The following is a 15,544-nucleotide window of genomic DNA, read 5'->3' as shown; positions in this document are numbered from 1 at the left end:
GAAATAATGCCATTTGCAGCAATATGGATGGACCTAGAAATTATCATACTAAGCGAAGTAAGTTAGATGAAGATAAATATCAAGTGATATCACTTATACATGGAATCTAAAATATGACACAAGTGAACTTATCTGTGAAACAGAAACAGACTCACAGACATAGAGAACACACTTGTGGTTGCCAAGGGTGTGGGGGGGTGGGGGGAGGGATGGACTGAGATCTTGGGATTAGCAGATGCAAACTATTATATAGAGAATGGATAAACAAGGTCCTACTGTATAGCCCAGGGAACTATATTCAGGGTCCTGAAATAAACCATAATGGAAAAGTATATGAAAAAGAATATATATATATATATATATGCATAACTGAATTACTTTGGTGTACAGTGGAAATTAATACAACATTGTAAATCAGCTATACCTCAATAAAATAAATTAAAAACAACAACAACAAAATGTGCATCAGGCCATTCCTGAGATATGGTGAGTGAGATTCTGGAAGTAGCATGCTTAAAAACATGCATAGAGTATTTTTTTTAATGTTTTGAACACTTTTTTCGTTTAAATGTACTTTTATGTATTTTTTGTCCCGTTCCCTATAAGGCTTTCCCCTAGGTGTGTACAAGGCTCCTCCCTTCCCCCTGGATTTGGCTGGAATGTCATCCTCTTTGTGAAGCCTGTCTTTACCAGGAACTAAAATTAAAACAACCCCTGGTAGTACTGTTCTCCCCTCCCCTGATTTATTTTTCCCACAGCATTTATCACCATCTGACATGCTATTACATTTTATTTGTTGGTTTTGTTTATTGTGTCTCTTCCACACATCAGCACTTAGTCTGTACAGAGACCCATACAGAGACAAGGGGCTCTGTTTTGTTCACCTCTCTATCCTCAGCACTAAAGACAGGACCTGGCACAAAGCAGGCACACAAGATCTGCTCTCTGGACGAATGAATAATTGATGTATCCACATTATATGAACACATTCTCAGAGTTTTAAGAGTCAAGCAGTGAAGATAAAACAAAGGCCCGTTTTGGAAATGTATCCCCTTAAATATTCCCCTTCCTCAGAGGAACAACCACAATTATTAATTCAGGGATATTAAGTCCTTTTGCTTTGTCTTTATCCAAACACACGTGCAGTTTTGTTTTTCATTGTTTTTGTCCCTTCTTCTTTTTTTCTTTAAAGATGTTAAGTGCAGGGCTTCCCTGGTGGCACAGTGGTTGGGAGTCCGCCTGCCGATGCAGGGGACACGGGTTCGTGCCCCGGTCCGGGAAGATCCCACATGCTGCGGAGCGGCTGGGCCCATGAGCCATGGCCGCTGAGCCTGCGCGTCCGGAGCCTGTGCTCCGCAATGGGAGAGGCCACAGCAGTGAGAGGCCCATGTACCGCAAAAAAAAAAAAAAAAAAAAAAAAGATGTAAGTGTGTCTTGTCCATCATAAAACAAGCAAGCAAAACCCCTCTTAACCCTGGGTTATTCCAGTTGCTGCATTATGTTCCTCCTCCTGTTTCCAGCTGAGCCTCTCGAACAGCTTGTCTAAACTTGCTATCCTCCACTTCCCCACCTTCTATTCTCATCCTAACTTAGGTCCGTCCCTACAGTAAGGCTTTCCTGCCAGATCCTCCCAAATGACCTCATCTAGTCTAATTACTTCAGGTACCACCTCCACGCTGACGACTTCCTGTTGCTCTCCTGAGTTCCAAACCCATGTATCCAACTGCCCATGAGACATCCTGACTCAGCTAACCCACAGACATTTCAGACTCCAACGTACAGAGCTGAAATCATCATCTTTCCCCGGAACCAGGTCATCTCCAAGTGCTCCTTGGCTTTGTGGATGGCACGTCCATCCATATCCTCCATTCCTCCCCTCTCCCTTTCTCTGACATACGTAATCAATCACCGATACATGAACCCTCATGAATAGCTCTCAAACACCTACACTTCTCTCCATCCTCATGGCTTTTGATCAGGGCCATCATCACCATCAATTTTTGCCAAGATGATGACCTTAACCTTCTTGATGGTGACCTAACAAGCCTCTAGTTTGACTACTTCAAATCCGTTGTCTATATTGTAGGTAATATTTACTAAAATGCATATTAATTATGTTCCTCCATTGCTTAAAACTCATCAGTGGCTCCCCGTTGCCCTCGGGACAAACTCCATACTCCTTAACCAACTCAAAACACCCTGCATGAGTTGGGCCTTTCTTACCCCTCCAGCCTCATCTCTCACTACCCTCCTCACAATCTACCCCCCACAGCCATAATAAATTACCAGTTGTGCCCCCAATAAATGATACTCTAACCATTTTCAAATCTTTGCCCATCTGTCCCCTCACCTCTAGGGCTCATCCCTGTCACTTGTCTTCTCCGTCCTCCCTAACCTTCTCCTGACAAGCTTCTAGTTCCACTTTCAGGCCTCAGTTTAAACGTCATTTCCACTGGGAAGCCTTGCCTGACTCCTCACTTCTGGAGTGGCAGCTCCTCTAAATGGCTCCAAAGCAAACACAAAGTACTTTATCCCCAGAGTTACACGTGTGTCCCATCCACCAGGCCTGAGCTCTTTGAGGGCAGGGATTTTGTCTGTCTACTTCACAGCTAAATCCCTAGCACTAGGCATGGTACCTGGTTCGTGTGTGTGTGTGTGTGTGCGTGTGTGTGTGTGTGAGAGAGAGAGAGAGAGAGAGATGCGAGGAAGCCAGTAAAGAGACAGATGCAATGAGAACCCTGGGGAAGGAGGCACAGATAATTACAGAAGTAGGTCTTGGCAGACTGCACAGAAGTTATAGCCACTAGTGAAATGTGAAGGACTGGATCATGTAGTTTTGTCGTTTTTTTTAAATTTTATTTTATGAAAGTGGCATCGCGTCATATCTATTTGCAAAATGCCCTTTTCCCCTATGATTATAGCTTGGTCATCTTTCCTCTTTTGTACTTCAGATTGTGATGGTTAATTTTATGTGTCAACTTGGCTAGGCTATGGTGCCCAGTTCTTTGGTCAAACACTAATCTAGAAGTTGCTGTGAAGATACCGTGTAGAAGTGATTAACATTTATGATCAGCTGACTTTAAAGTTTTTTCTCAATGATGTGGGTGGGCATGTAGGGAAGGAAAAATTCTTCTCTACCTTCTTAGGGTGTCTGGCCTGCCTAAGAATTAAACTGACATAAACCAGATTAACAGAAGAAAATCAAACACATTTTAGTAAACTTTACACGTACATGGGGACTTTTACAAGAGAATGACGTTCCAAGGAAGTGACCAGAGCTGAAAGCTTTTATACCCTTTAGGCAAAGAAATGATAAATTTGTGAAAAAATGACAAGACAAAGGGGTTTGGCCTAAGGGCAGTAATTGTGGGGAAGTGACTAGAAGCTGTATATGGGGGCAGAGGGGTGCAAAACTAGTGGAAGATGAGGGTTATTTTAGCAGGTTTGTTCACACAGATCCATTTCCTTGTTGACTCCCAGTCTCTGGTGACAAGCATGTATTTCTCTTCCTGGTACAGGGAGGGCACATCTCTCATGGGAAATATCATGACCTGCTTTTAGGTAGAAAGGGCAGATCAGAAAGCTCTTCCTGGATCTGCTGATTCTCAAATGCCTTCAGCTCAAAATAATCAATATGCCAAAGCAGCACATTTTGAGACGGCCTGTCCTCAACCCCTTCAGCCTCTTCTGTCAGCTGAAGGTCTTAAGAGCAAAACTGAGGTTTCCCTGGGAAGCAGGAATTCTGCCTCAAGACTGTAACATAGGGGCTTCCCTGGTGGCACAGTGGTTGAGAATCTACCTGCCAATGCAGGAGACACGGGTTTGAGCCCTGGTCTGGGAGTATCCCGCATGCCGCGGAGCAACTAGGCCCGTGAGCCACAACTACTGAGCCTGCATGTCTGGAGCCTGTGCTCCGCAACAAGAGAGGCCGCGACAGTGAGAGGCCCACGCACCGCAAGGAGGAGCAGCCCCTGCTCGCCGCAACTAGAGAAAGCCCTCGCACAGAAACGAAGACCCAACACAGCTATAAATAAATAAATTTATTAAAAAAAAAAAAAAAAAAAAACGACTGTAACATAGGTGTGTGTGTGTCCCCTATCGGCTCTGTTTCTCTGGAGAACCCTGACTGATACACAGACCCACCTTATAGACCCACCACCATTTCCTACCTTCCCTCTATATCTTGCTCATTTGTATTCTCTTCCTCAGTTAAAAAAAAAAAAAGAAAAAAAAAAGCGATTAGATTCCATTTCATGAAAGCGAAGGCAGTGAGTAAAGAACATGTTAATTCTCATCAGGTTAAAAAGAAACAAAAGACCTTAGGGTGCTAGCTGATATATTTCTTTCTGTCTGCGTTTGTCTATTTTGATGTTAAGAATGCCTTTGTATAAAACTATTTAAGGTATTTAGTTCCATATTCATAAAAGACTGGAGTGGGTTTGTAAGTCCCAACTTATTTAAAGTGCAGCACAACAAATCAACTATCTCCCTACAGGTGGACATTTAAATTGCTCTCATCTTTTTGCCATTACAAGCAATACTTAATTTTTAAAAGACTAATCTAGGCTGTTTTATACATACCAAAGTGTAGGACTACTGGGCCAGAGGGGCTGTCCATTTAAACAGAACTGCCAAATTGCCTTCCCAGAAGGCTGTCTCCACCATCTGTCTCACCAGCAGAGGGAACGGGGTCATTTCCCCGCATTGGTAGCACATTTGATATTTTCAGTCTTCATTGTACCTTGCCAATCTGATAAGTGAAAAGTGATGTTATTTTATTTACATTTCCCTGATCATCAGGGAGTCTAACCATCTTTTCACATGTTTATTGACTGTTTGTGTTTTCTTTTCTGCAAATGGCAGTTTTATATCCTTAGTGTATTTCTCTAGGATAGTTTCCTTTTCCTCTCAATATGCATGATTCTTGATGTTCATTTTTTGTTATAGGTTACAAATATTTTCTCCTAAGCTATCAACTGTCTTTTAACTATGTGGTGTATTGTTTTTACTTTGATATATTCACATCTGTCTTTCCTTTATATCTTATGCTTTGTGTCTTTTGGTCCCGTTTAAGGTCGTAAATATATTCTTTATCTCTTTGCCATACCTTTACAGTTTTATTATTTATGTTTAATTCTGGAATGCATCTGCAACGTGTTTGCAGATCTATGTTTTATTAAAATGCTTCTTTCCTTTCGATGTGTCAATGGGTCTGCCCCCAAGCTGCTGAAGCTCATCTGCCCAAAATACAATAGAAACCAGTGAATGGTCCCACCTTCCCCAAGTGGGGCCAGACCTGTAGAGGGTACTTTGGGGGCTGCTGGAAAATGGAAAGAACAACTGGATTTCTCCTGAGATAGACAAAAGCATCTAAACTGGGAAGGCAATCTGGAGGGAATGAGAAACCAAGAGGAAAGGGATTCTCAGATCACTTCGGCCAGAGAGCCCAACTTCTTTCTGAGGGTCTTTCCAGACCCTGCCTATGAAAGCACTGGTCACCCAGGCACCATTGCACCAATGCTCTCAAATCTTTGATATGTAGCCACTGAGAATGGAATGCGAGTCCCATACTCTTCCCTAGTTTCCCGTTCTTAGATTTGAGGTGCAGGGACCAAGAGTCTCAAGCTTGAAGAAGGGAAGTGAGTGAATGGATCTTTCCCTGAGCACCTACCACATTCATCAAAGCAACACAGACCATGATTGAAGGTGCTATCATTCATCTAAAAATCCTTCCCCTCCTGGCTGTGTAGTCCTGAAACCATGTGCTCACCAGATCAATTTATTCCTAAGAAGTGAAGACTTCAGTTTGAATCTTTGAGATATAAGTTTCTGATGAAATGTCTAATTAAGCATTAATAGCCCATTGGTTAGAATCAGAATTTTTCCTAGAAAATCTTTGTGTTTTGTGGAGGAAGATGAAAATTTTTCAATTACGTATTAAATTTTACTGCTTCTATTACTGCTGCCAAGCAGAGGTGGACTGAGGAACACTACTGAATCCTGAATTATATCCAAATTGAAATCCATCTTTGGGTGGTATGAACCACCTTGTCCAAAGCTAAAGTGGGAAAGGAATGTTTCTTCCTATGGTTTCTCCTAGCCCCCACCTCCCCACCACTGCCTTTTGCTTTCATCTAATGCATTATTTAATGGATTTTCTTTTTCTTTTAATTAATTAGTTTATTTATTTTATTATTTTGGGCTGCACTGGGTCTTTGTGGCTGCCCTCAGGCTTTCTCCAGTTGCGGTGAGTGGGGGCTACTCTTCGTTGCGCTGCGCGGGCTTCTCATTGCGGTGTCTTCTCTTGTTGTGGAGCACGGGCTCTAGAGCGCAGACTCAGTAGTTGTGGTGCATGGGCTTAGTTGCTCCGCGGCATGTGGGATCTTCCTGGACCAGGTCTCTAACCTGTGTCCCCTACATTGGCAGGTGGATTCTTAACCTCTGTGCCACCAGGGAAGTCCCTGGATTTTCTAATATTGAATCATTCTTGAATTTTGGAGTTAAGCCTGATTTTGTCCTGATGTATCTTTGTTTTAAATATTTCTGGATTTGTTTGTGAATATTTCATTAGGTGTTTTTGGCCTCCAGGTCCATAAACATATAGAGCAACTCTTGGGAAAGCAATCTGAGATTTCTGATACATATGCCACCCCGTCCCAATCTAGACATAATTTGGACAAATGAAGGGTCATTAACCAGTGCACTCTGGTTAGGGCCTAGGATAGATTAAAATATTTCCTGAAAATATTAAAAAGGAAAAGTCAAGAGGTTGAGAAACGTAGGTATTAATTTTAAAATATTAATTCCAATTAGCATGTGGCTTTGTCAATAGGTGACCACATTTTTCTATTCAAATAGTTGTTGGTTATCCAAATAATTGCTCCTAATGAAGGCTTGATCCACAATTTTAGAATTTAATACCCATGAGATTTCTAACTCAAAACCTATCCACAGTAAGACAAAAACTTCTAAGAAATTAAGGCAGCCGTTTATATATTTAAATATATATAATGTATATATTTATATACCTTGAATATATATAAGTATATATGATAAGTATATATACATAAAATATACATATCTATTTTATAAGAGAGGAAACTAATCGCTATGGGACTCAGACACTAGGTTCAAATTCTAAACAAACCAAGACGAACTCTTAACTGATCTCCGTACCTTTGGCCCACAGGTGGATAGCCGCTGATAACTTGGGCTGATAGAACCACAACCCCATTTGCCACTGTTCATGACAGAAGACAAATCAAAGTTGTTCTTTTCACACGTGCGTTTTATTTTTAGCCCTTTACACTGACCACAGACTCACCTCTGGCTTCTAGACTTATCGTGAGCCCTTGGCTTCTGCTCCTCTGGATGTGATTTGGTGGATTTGCCTTTTGTGTCTCATCACCAGCATTAACTCACCTATCATTCATCTAGGGTCCTTAACAAGGTACAACACAAGGAGGAGAGGGCTTGAGGGGTCAGACTCACTACCTGCCTGTCTGGTTTTTCTGTACACAGGTGAGATATTCCTGCACATCATCTGGGGACCCTAGAATGAGGGGGACTCGTTGGTGAATGGCCTCAGGCTTCACGTCCAGCACAGGCTGGGTGCCTGTGGTCGCCATGCCTCCTGCCTGCTCGATGATGTAGGCCACAGGATTGCACTCATACAAGAGCCGGAGCTGCAGAGGAACAGAGTCAGGTGGACAAGTGTTGCATGTTGTCAAAATTCCCATGCCATGCCCCTAAAGTTCCACGAGGAATTCCAATTACTCAACTGCTGTCTCATTAGTGCGAGTGCATTTGCGCATCTCAGCGGAGCTGGCTGCGGGAGCCCTACACTCTCCAGGAGGCTGGGTGCCTCAGCTGATACTTATCACATATGCCTTTGGGGACACCTCTGGTCGACATCTACCTGTCTTGTGACCTTTATGCTTATGAAAGCTTGGCCTTCTCACTTGGGAGTATGAGATCTAGGTACTCATTTCTCTCTGGTTCCGCAATGAGATAAACTGATTCTGCGGGGCCCGGTTAGGAGCCTCTATATGCCAGGCCTTATGGCCAGTCAAGGGTCTAGCTTGGATGGGATCGGAAGGTCACCTCGGGCGTGCTGGCCAGTCTCTCAAGATAACCACACTGTCCGGCATCGTGGGGAGGAACATCTCAAGTGTCGACTTGGCCGAACAGTTTGCTGGTGTTTAAATGGCCTTTCCTTTTGGCCCCTTAGACTAAGTTAGTTAACTCTCTCATTGCATGCTCTCCCACAGAATCCTGTACTTCCCCTTTCATAACAGTCCAGACTCTGAAGTTTGTTTAACATCTCCCTTCCTCATTGGACACCCTCCCTTGAGGGCAGGGGAGGGGTCTGTCAGGTTGGTCTTTGTGGCATCTCCATTCCTAGTACTGCCTGACATGTAGAGAGTGTCCAAACAAGGCTACCGTGTACACTGCACAGGGGCTCCCAGTGGAGGGCAGAAATGGGGGTGGGGGAAATCAGCCTGCACCTTTATTTGCCAGGCCAGGTACATGTGTCCAGGGCCGAGCCTGTTCTGAGAAAGAAATGCCTTTCTAAAAGGCACTGTGAGAACTAGCGGGTGTCTGTCCTGTGTCCAGTTAGAATATGGTGAATTGACTTGAAATGGGCTGACTGAATGTCCTTTCTGGGTCTACTTCTGTCATTATGTTCTGACTCCCTCCCCATCCTCTGACCCACAGCGGACACACACACACATCACATTAGATTCAGGGTGACATTCTAGCTGCACGCTCTGACTCAGTATCATGCTATCTTCTCCTTCCTTCCCCCATAGGTACAAAATCTGTAGTTAAAAAAATTTTCTCCTTTTCTGCAATGAGCTTTCAAAGTGGTTGATCTAGCTCTGTGCAGCCTTTTTCTTTCCATTCTTTTCTTGAAATGCGTTTGTTAAAACTACTTGGAGAAAACAGTTATATCTTGTGCTGATTTTTAAATTATTGTTATTTCAAAGAGAGGAACAAAATATCTCCAATCTGGGTTGGAGAGCCACGCATCGAGGAGAAAGTAAATTAAGACTGTAGAGGGCATTTGTTGCCATTTTGGGAAAACAGCATACCATGCTTTTGTTTGTATCATGTTGATTCAGATACAATAAATAAATAAGTAAACAAATAAATAAGCACAGCATTCTCGCATAAAGCTTGTCTCGGAGGCAAGGTTTGTTCTGACCTTAAAATGCCATTGTTGTAGTAAACGCATCTTAAAACACAATGTCCAGATCTTCATGGTACCTTGACCTGCAGGCCATGCAATCTATTTGTTTTCCACGATTAAAATCCACACTGCTCTACAGAGACAAGCGCACATAGGAGGAGAACCCAACCACGCACCCACACGCACAGATGTGGTCACAGAGACCTTGAGAGCTAAAACATGGAGGTCAGAAACCAATGATACTTTCAATGTGGTGCTATGAATATAGATCTATATATGCAATTATACATGCTTATGGAAATGTTTTTGTAATTATATGTGGATATTTTAAGACTCATTTTAAATCATCTTAATAATTAGTAATAATTAGTCTTAATGTTCTCCCCGTTGGAAATGCGTACGTGACAAGAGCGGTTCTACTTAAGAATATCCACATTAAAAAAAAAAAAAAAAAAAATAGTGGGGCTTCCCTGGTGGCGCAGTGGTTGAGAGTCCGCCTGCTGATGCAGGGGACACGGGTTCGTGCCCCGGTCCGGGAAGATCCCACCTGCCGCGGAGCGGCTGGGCCCGTGAGCCATGGCCGCTGAGCCTGCGCGTCCGGAGCCTGTGCTCCGCAACGGGAGAGGCCACAACAGGGAGAGGCCCGCGTACCGCAAAAAAAAAAAAAAAAAAAAAGTAAGGGACTTCCCTGGTGGTGCAGTGGTTAAGACTCCACGCTTCCACTGCAGGGGGCGTGGGTTCAATCCCTGGTCGAGGAACTAAGATCCTGCATGCCGCGCAGCCCGGCCAAAAAAGAATTTCCACATCTTCTACTCTATCTCACTTAATACTCCGTAACACTTTTCTTTCCTCCAGCACCTTTTGTGCAGATTTATCTGTGACTCTTAGTTCAACCAGCTAATATAGGTGAGCTAAACACTCACGTGAAAAAAAATGTCTGACATACCAATCTGTATATTAAAATCTCCTCTCTGGTCTCATGTGCTGTGTTAGATTTCTTACCGTGGCTTTGAATCTGGCATTCCAATAATTCAGGTCGCCCGTGCTGAGAGACATATATACATGTGGCTACTTGTTAGTGTGTCAGAGAATACGACAGGGCTTTGTCTGGATTTGTCTACCCACCTATGATTCTGTGACTGGCTAAAAATCAGGCACCTTGCCATGGCGGTGTCTATTCAAAACAGATGCATTGGGACCATAAAGTTGCAGTGAGACCTTCCAGGAGCTACCTTTCCAGAAATATTGAATGAGTTCTGAGCAGCACTGCTTAGTCTGGACTTTGGGAACTCTCTATGGAATTTTTGGGTAGACCTCAGATCATCGTGAACCCCCTGAAAACATATGTAATGTGTATGTTTACGTGTAATTTTCTTCTGGGAAGTGGGTCCATAGGTTTCATTAAATTCTCAAAAGGGTCTATGATGCAAAATCAGTTGCTGATGAAGCTAAAAGATAGACACAGCATTGGGAAAGTGGGAGATGAACACAGTTGACTCACAGTGAATTGAGGGGCGTGAGGCCCGCGGAAGTGAAGGCCAGTGACAATCACCAATAACAACTTCAGCCACCTCCTTCTCCACAGCCTCAGAATTCACTACTGGGATAGAGACTTCGTTTCTCTTCCACCTGCCCACTCGCAGACAGACATGCCAAGGACAGGGCAGTAGCCAAAAAGCAGGCATGATGAGAAAGCGAATTCTGACTGGTTCCCTGAACGGGTTCAGCCAGCAGACAAAGGAGAGTTACCTTGCCCTTCGGATTTTTCTGGTTCGCTGGGTACAGGAAGATCCCTCCATAGACCAGGGTGCGGTGCACGTCAGCCACCATGGAGCCCACATACCTGGCCCCATAGGGAGCACTGCCATCCTAGAAGGCAGAGAGGAAAGAGACAAGATGCAGTGAGCTTAGCAATTACTCAGCACCTGCTTCAGGTCACACATCCAGCTGGTGAGACCTCTGCATTCCAGGGCCTCCTTCTTCCACCCACTAGCTTAGGAATTGAAAATATTATATAACTGAGCATTCCATTCATTAGGAGCCCCCAAACCTCAACTAGTGATTGGACTCATTAAATGTTGGACTACTTAAAGTGAGAGACAATATGTGTCCTAAGACAGAAGCTAACAAGAAAAAAAAAAATTTTTTTTAAGAAAGAAAAAGGAAGTACAGACAAACGCCAACTGTTTGGCTGTTCCTTGAATCTCCTCCTTGGCCCCCAGAGTTCAGAGCACTTTTCAGCTTTCTGAAAACCAGATTCCCTTGAACCATGACAACTTTTGCACTTAGTGTAAGCAGTGTTTATTCACTGGCAAAATTATTTTAAGGAGCCTTAGAAATCATGTAAAGAAATACAACAACTTCCTTATAAACCTCAATTTCATTAGTCATGTAATGAAAAGAATATTTGTTCTGAAAAGAACAAAGTTCATCATTTCCCTCAAGCAGGGCATGTCAGGTAAGGCACGACTATCTGATGAAATGGTTTGGGCAGGTTTGCTTTTCCTCATTCAGCGACCCATCTGAGACTTCTGTGTCTAATCTAATAATTCTCTGACAGTGCAGGGAAACACCAAACTTCCTCAGGGCAGATATCCAGTGTTTTGTGTGGCATCAGCCATAATAAAATGCATTGATTTCATAAGCATTTATATTCATAAGCCCCTCCATCAGTCTGTGACGCCCTTGGGGAAAAGACTTCCTGCTTGATCGTGGCATTCCCTGAGCCCAGCCTGGTGTGAGGCAAAAAGTACGTGCTGGGAAAATACCTACTGAATTTCATTTACCTGAGATTTCTTGAAAGCACTACTCAGGTTGTTACCTTAAAAATTACATGGGAGATTTTGCCTCCTCCATTTTATTCACATAATGATATTAAGTATATAAGAACACCTTCAGATGCCAATTAAGAGACTTCTCAGTAGGTAAAAGAACACAGGTCTGAATTAGACCAATGGCCATAAGGATGAAGAAAATGGACTAACTTGAGAGATATTTAGGAAATAGAGTTGATAACACCAAGTGAATGATTAGACATGGGCATAAGAAAGAGGTAATCCTCTCGACTCATTCCCCGAATGTTGTTGGGAATGAGCATGATGGTTGAGGCAGTATGGATCAAGAGAAGAAGAACCAGGAAGGAGCAGAATTGGGGGTGTATGTTTAGTGGGGGGTGGGGGATAGGAGGGTGAGAGTTGGACATGTGGAGTTCTAGGTGTCTGAGGAGCAAGCAGATCTGAATTCCATCAGAAGAGACTGGATGAGTTCACCCTGGCAGGATACCAAGTGTGAGCTGAGAGGTTTGTTTGGAATAAAGTCCTGTACCAAGCTTGAAGGGCAGGCAGAAGTGTGGAAGCCAGTAAAAGAGGCTAAGAAGATGATTAGGAAGGTGGATGTAAAACCAGACACAAGGCCAAGGAAGGGGTAAACACCCCTAAATGCCATGGAAAGGTCAGGTAGCGTAAGGTGGAAACATGACGCTGGATTTGGCAACACAGATAAAAGAGGATTATAAAGGGCAGACAATGGAGCAAAGAGGGTTAAAGAGGGAATGACAGGAAAGAAAAACTTTAAAAAAAAAAAAAAAGGAAACATCCTTCCAACTTCTGGGTATTTATCCTAAAAAACTAGGAAATAGAATCTCAAAGAGATATCTCCAGACCCATGTTCAGTGCAGCATTATTCACAATAGCCAAGAAGTGGAAGCAACCTGAGTGTCCATTGACAGACAGGTAGATAAGAAAATGTGATATATACACACAGTGGAATATTATTCAGACTTGAAAAAGAAGGAAATCCTATCACTTGTTACAACATGGATGAACCTTGAGGACATTATGCTAAGTGAAATGAGCCAGTCACAAAAAGACAAACACTACATGATTCCACTTACCTGAGGTATCTAAAGTAATCCAGCACATAGAAACACACAGGAGAATGTGGTTACTAGGGAGGAAATGGGGAATTGTTGTTCAATGGATGTAGAATTCCAGCTTTACAAGATGAAAAAAAGCCCTAGAGATCTGTTGCACAACAGAAGGCTCAGATCTTAATCCTGGCTCTACCAGTTAAATAAGGTCATCTTTACTCAAGTTACTGAATAAGGAAGAACAAATCTGCCTCCATATTGGATCTGTTTATTTTACTTTAACCTTTGTATTCTATTGCTTTTGCTACAAATTAAGAATGCTGCCTCTAGGCTGAAATATACAGGACAGCCCATTCTCAAGGCTCTGACCTTCAAAGGTCACTTTTCCATTCATATAGAGATAAAAAGTTGCAGAACAGAGAATAACATTTGTCTTGTTGTAGATTTACAGGAACATCCTGACTTGACCTATGTTGACAGCTGCAAGAACAAAGGATTCTGACACCAAGAAGTCTGCAACAACCAATCACACCCCCTTCCCTTTTAGTATAAAAGAAGCCTGAATTCTAACTCAGGTAAGGTGGTTCTTTGGGACACTAGTCCACCGCCTTCTTGGTCTGCTGGCTTTCCCAATAAAGTCGCTATTTTTTGCCCCAGTAACTCATCTATTAGCCTCTATTGCCATGCAGCAAGCAAGAAGAGCTTGAACTCGGTAACATTACTTGACTGTTCAGGGCCTCAATTTCCCCATATGTAAAATGGGGACTGTGGTATTAACACTTATCTTGTAGTCTGTTGGAGAATTGAATGAGTTAGTACACAACAAGCACTAGGAACAGTGTCTGACACAGTATACACTAGCTACTATTATCATGACTAATAGAAGAGTGCAGTCAGGGATAGGAGAAGCTGCTACTGTCAGGAGACAAACAGCAAAGGAGGACTGCTCCTTCCACAATGGCGGAGGGTAAGGAAAAGTGCCTGGACCACTTCCCATCTCCCAGGGGTGCGGTGTGTGGGAGAATTGCAGCCGGAACACAAAGATCCTGCAGGGAAGCAATGGCCTCAGGAAGAATGACGTGTGGGAGGAGCACTGCCTGCTCACACTGGAGAGGGGCTTCCCGAGGGCAAAAGTACAGGAGAGGGGGCTTCCCTGGTGGCGCAGTGGTTGAGAGCCCGCCTGCCATTGCAGGGGACACAGGTTCGTGCCCCGGTCTGGGAAGATCCCACATGCTGCGGAGCAGCTGGGCCCGTGAGCCGTGGCCGCTGAGCCCGCGCGTCCGGAGCCTGTGCTCCGCAACGGGAGAGGCCAGAACAGTGAGAGGCCCACGTGCCGCAAAAAAAAAAAAAAAAAAAAAATATGTTTTTTTTTCATACGAGTTTGGTTTTTCAGTGGTAAAATATGTATCTTCCTTTATGGGTTCTAGAAGAGACGCATTTTAGTTTAGAATGGGAACCACCGCACCGTGAAATCATCTCCAAGACTGGGAACTTGTAAATAATTTTGACTTTATCAACCTCACAATTCATATCCTGTTACTTCTGCCCTTAAGATGTCTAACAGGTTTGTGCATGACAGCAAAGGAGAGGTACAGGAGACTGCACTTCTAAGAATTTTGCTTAAAGAACAAACAGAACAGAGAAAGAAGAAAACTCTCTAAAGCTTCTGTTTGAGGCAGCAGAGGCAGGTCCCAGCACGCTGTTAACTAACTGCTCTGCACCCTCTGGAATCCTGAGCTTTTTCGCCGTGGAGCTCGTGAAGGGCTTCCAGGGACAGCCAGGCTGGCACATCACACCACTGCTTTTCCAGCCACTTCCAGTGTAGGTCAGACTTCACATTATTGATCTGAAAATGCTCTGACTCCTTCCCACACCTGTCTTAAAAGCGCTCTTTGTACGGCAGACATACATACTGGATTGTTTGGGCTATATTTTTTGTTTGTTTTTTTGTTTTGTTCTTTTTTTTGCAGTACGCGGGCCTCTCACTGTTGTGGCCTCTCCCGTTGCGGAGCCCAGGCTCTGGATGCACAGGCTCAGCGGCCATGGCTCACAGGCGCAGCCGCTCCGCAGCATGTGGGATCTTCCCGGACCGGGGCACGAACCCGTGTCCCCTGCATCGGCAGGCGGACTCTCAACCACTGCGCCACCAGGGAAGCCCGGTTTGGGCTATATTAATAGCCACATGAAGTCCAGGACTCAGTGATCACACTGAGAGCCAAAGACCTTCCTAAAACTTGGAGTAAACACCAGGCCCTGATATTAGAGCATATGAATGGTACTTTTAAATGTAATTATTCCACCTAAATACAATTAAGTGACCAGAATCAGCACAGGTGGTAGCTTAGCAAAAAATGACAGGGGAGATGCTCTGACCTGAAACTCTGGATTTTGAAATATTGGTCTCTCCCTTCTTCATAGACAATTTCTCCTGGAAAAACTCACCTGGAGAGTATTATCTATACTACGTAAATTTTAGCTATGAA

The 15,544-nt window shown here is 43.6% G+C and overlaps 1 protein-coding gene across 1 annotated transcript in view; it reads right to left on the bottom strand.

The window, feature by feature from the left end:
- Window positions 1–7,270: 7,270 nt before the first annotated feature.
- The window catches only part of FBP2 (fructose-bisphosphatase 2), a 35,334-nt gene continuing 27,060 nt past the window's right edge, over window positions 7,271–15,544 (bottom strand). Inside the window, exons 6-7 of the mRNA XM_029203079.1 lie at window positions 10,943–11,062; window positions 7,271–7,685 (exon numbers count right to left, since the gene is read on the bottom strand). Coding sequence (XP_029058912.1) covers window positions 7,491–7,685; window positions 10,943–11,062 — 315 coding nt within the window. The 3' untranslated portion in view covers window positions 7,271–7,490. The remainder of the gene's footprint in view (window positions 7,686–10,942; window positions 11,063–15,544) is intronic.

Source organism: Monodon monoceros, unplaced genomic scaffold (genome assembly GCF_005190385.1).
Source record: "Monodon monoceros isolate NGI ecotype Baffin Bay Population unplaced genomic scaffold, NGI_Narwhal_1 Super_Scaffold_5, whole genome shotgun sequence".
Lineage (NCBI taxonomy): Eukaryota > Metazoa > Chordata > Mammalia > Artiodactyla > Monodontidae > Monodon > Monodon monoceros.
This window is presented reverse-complemented; position numbering and strand designations above follow the sequence as displayed.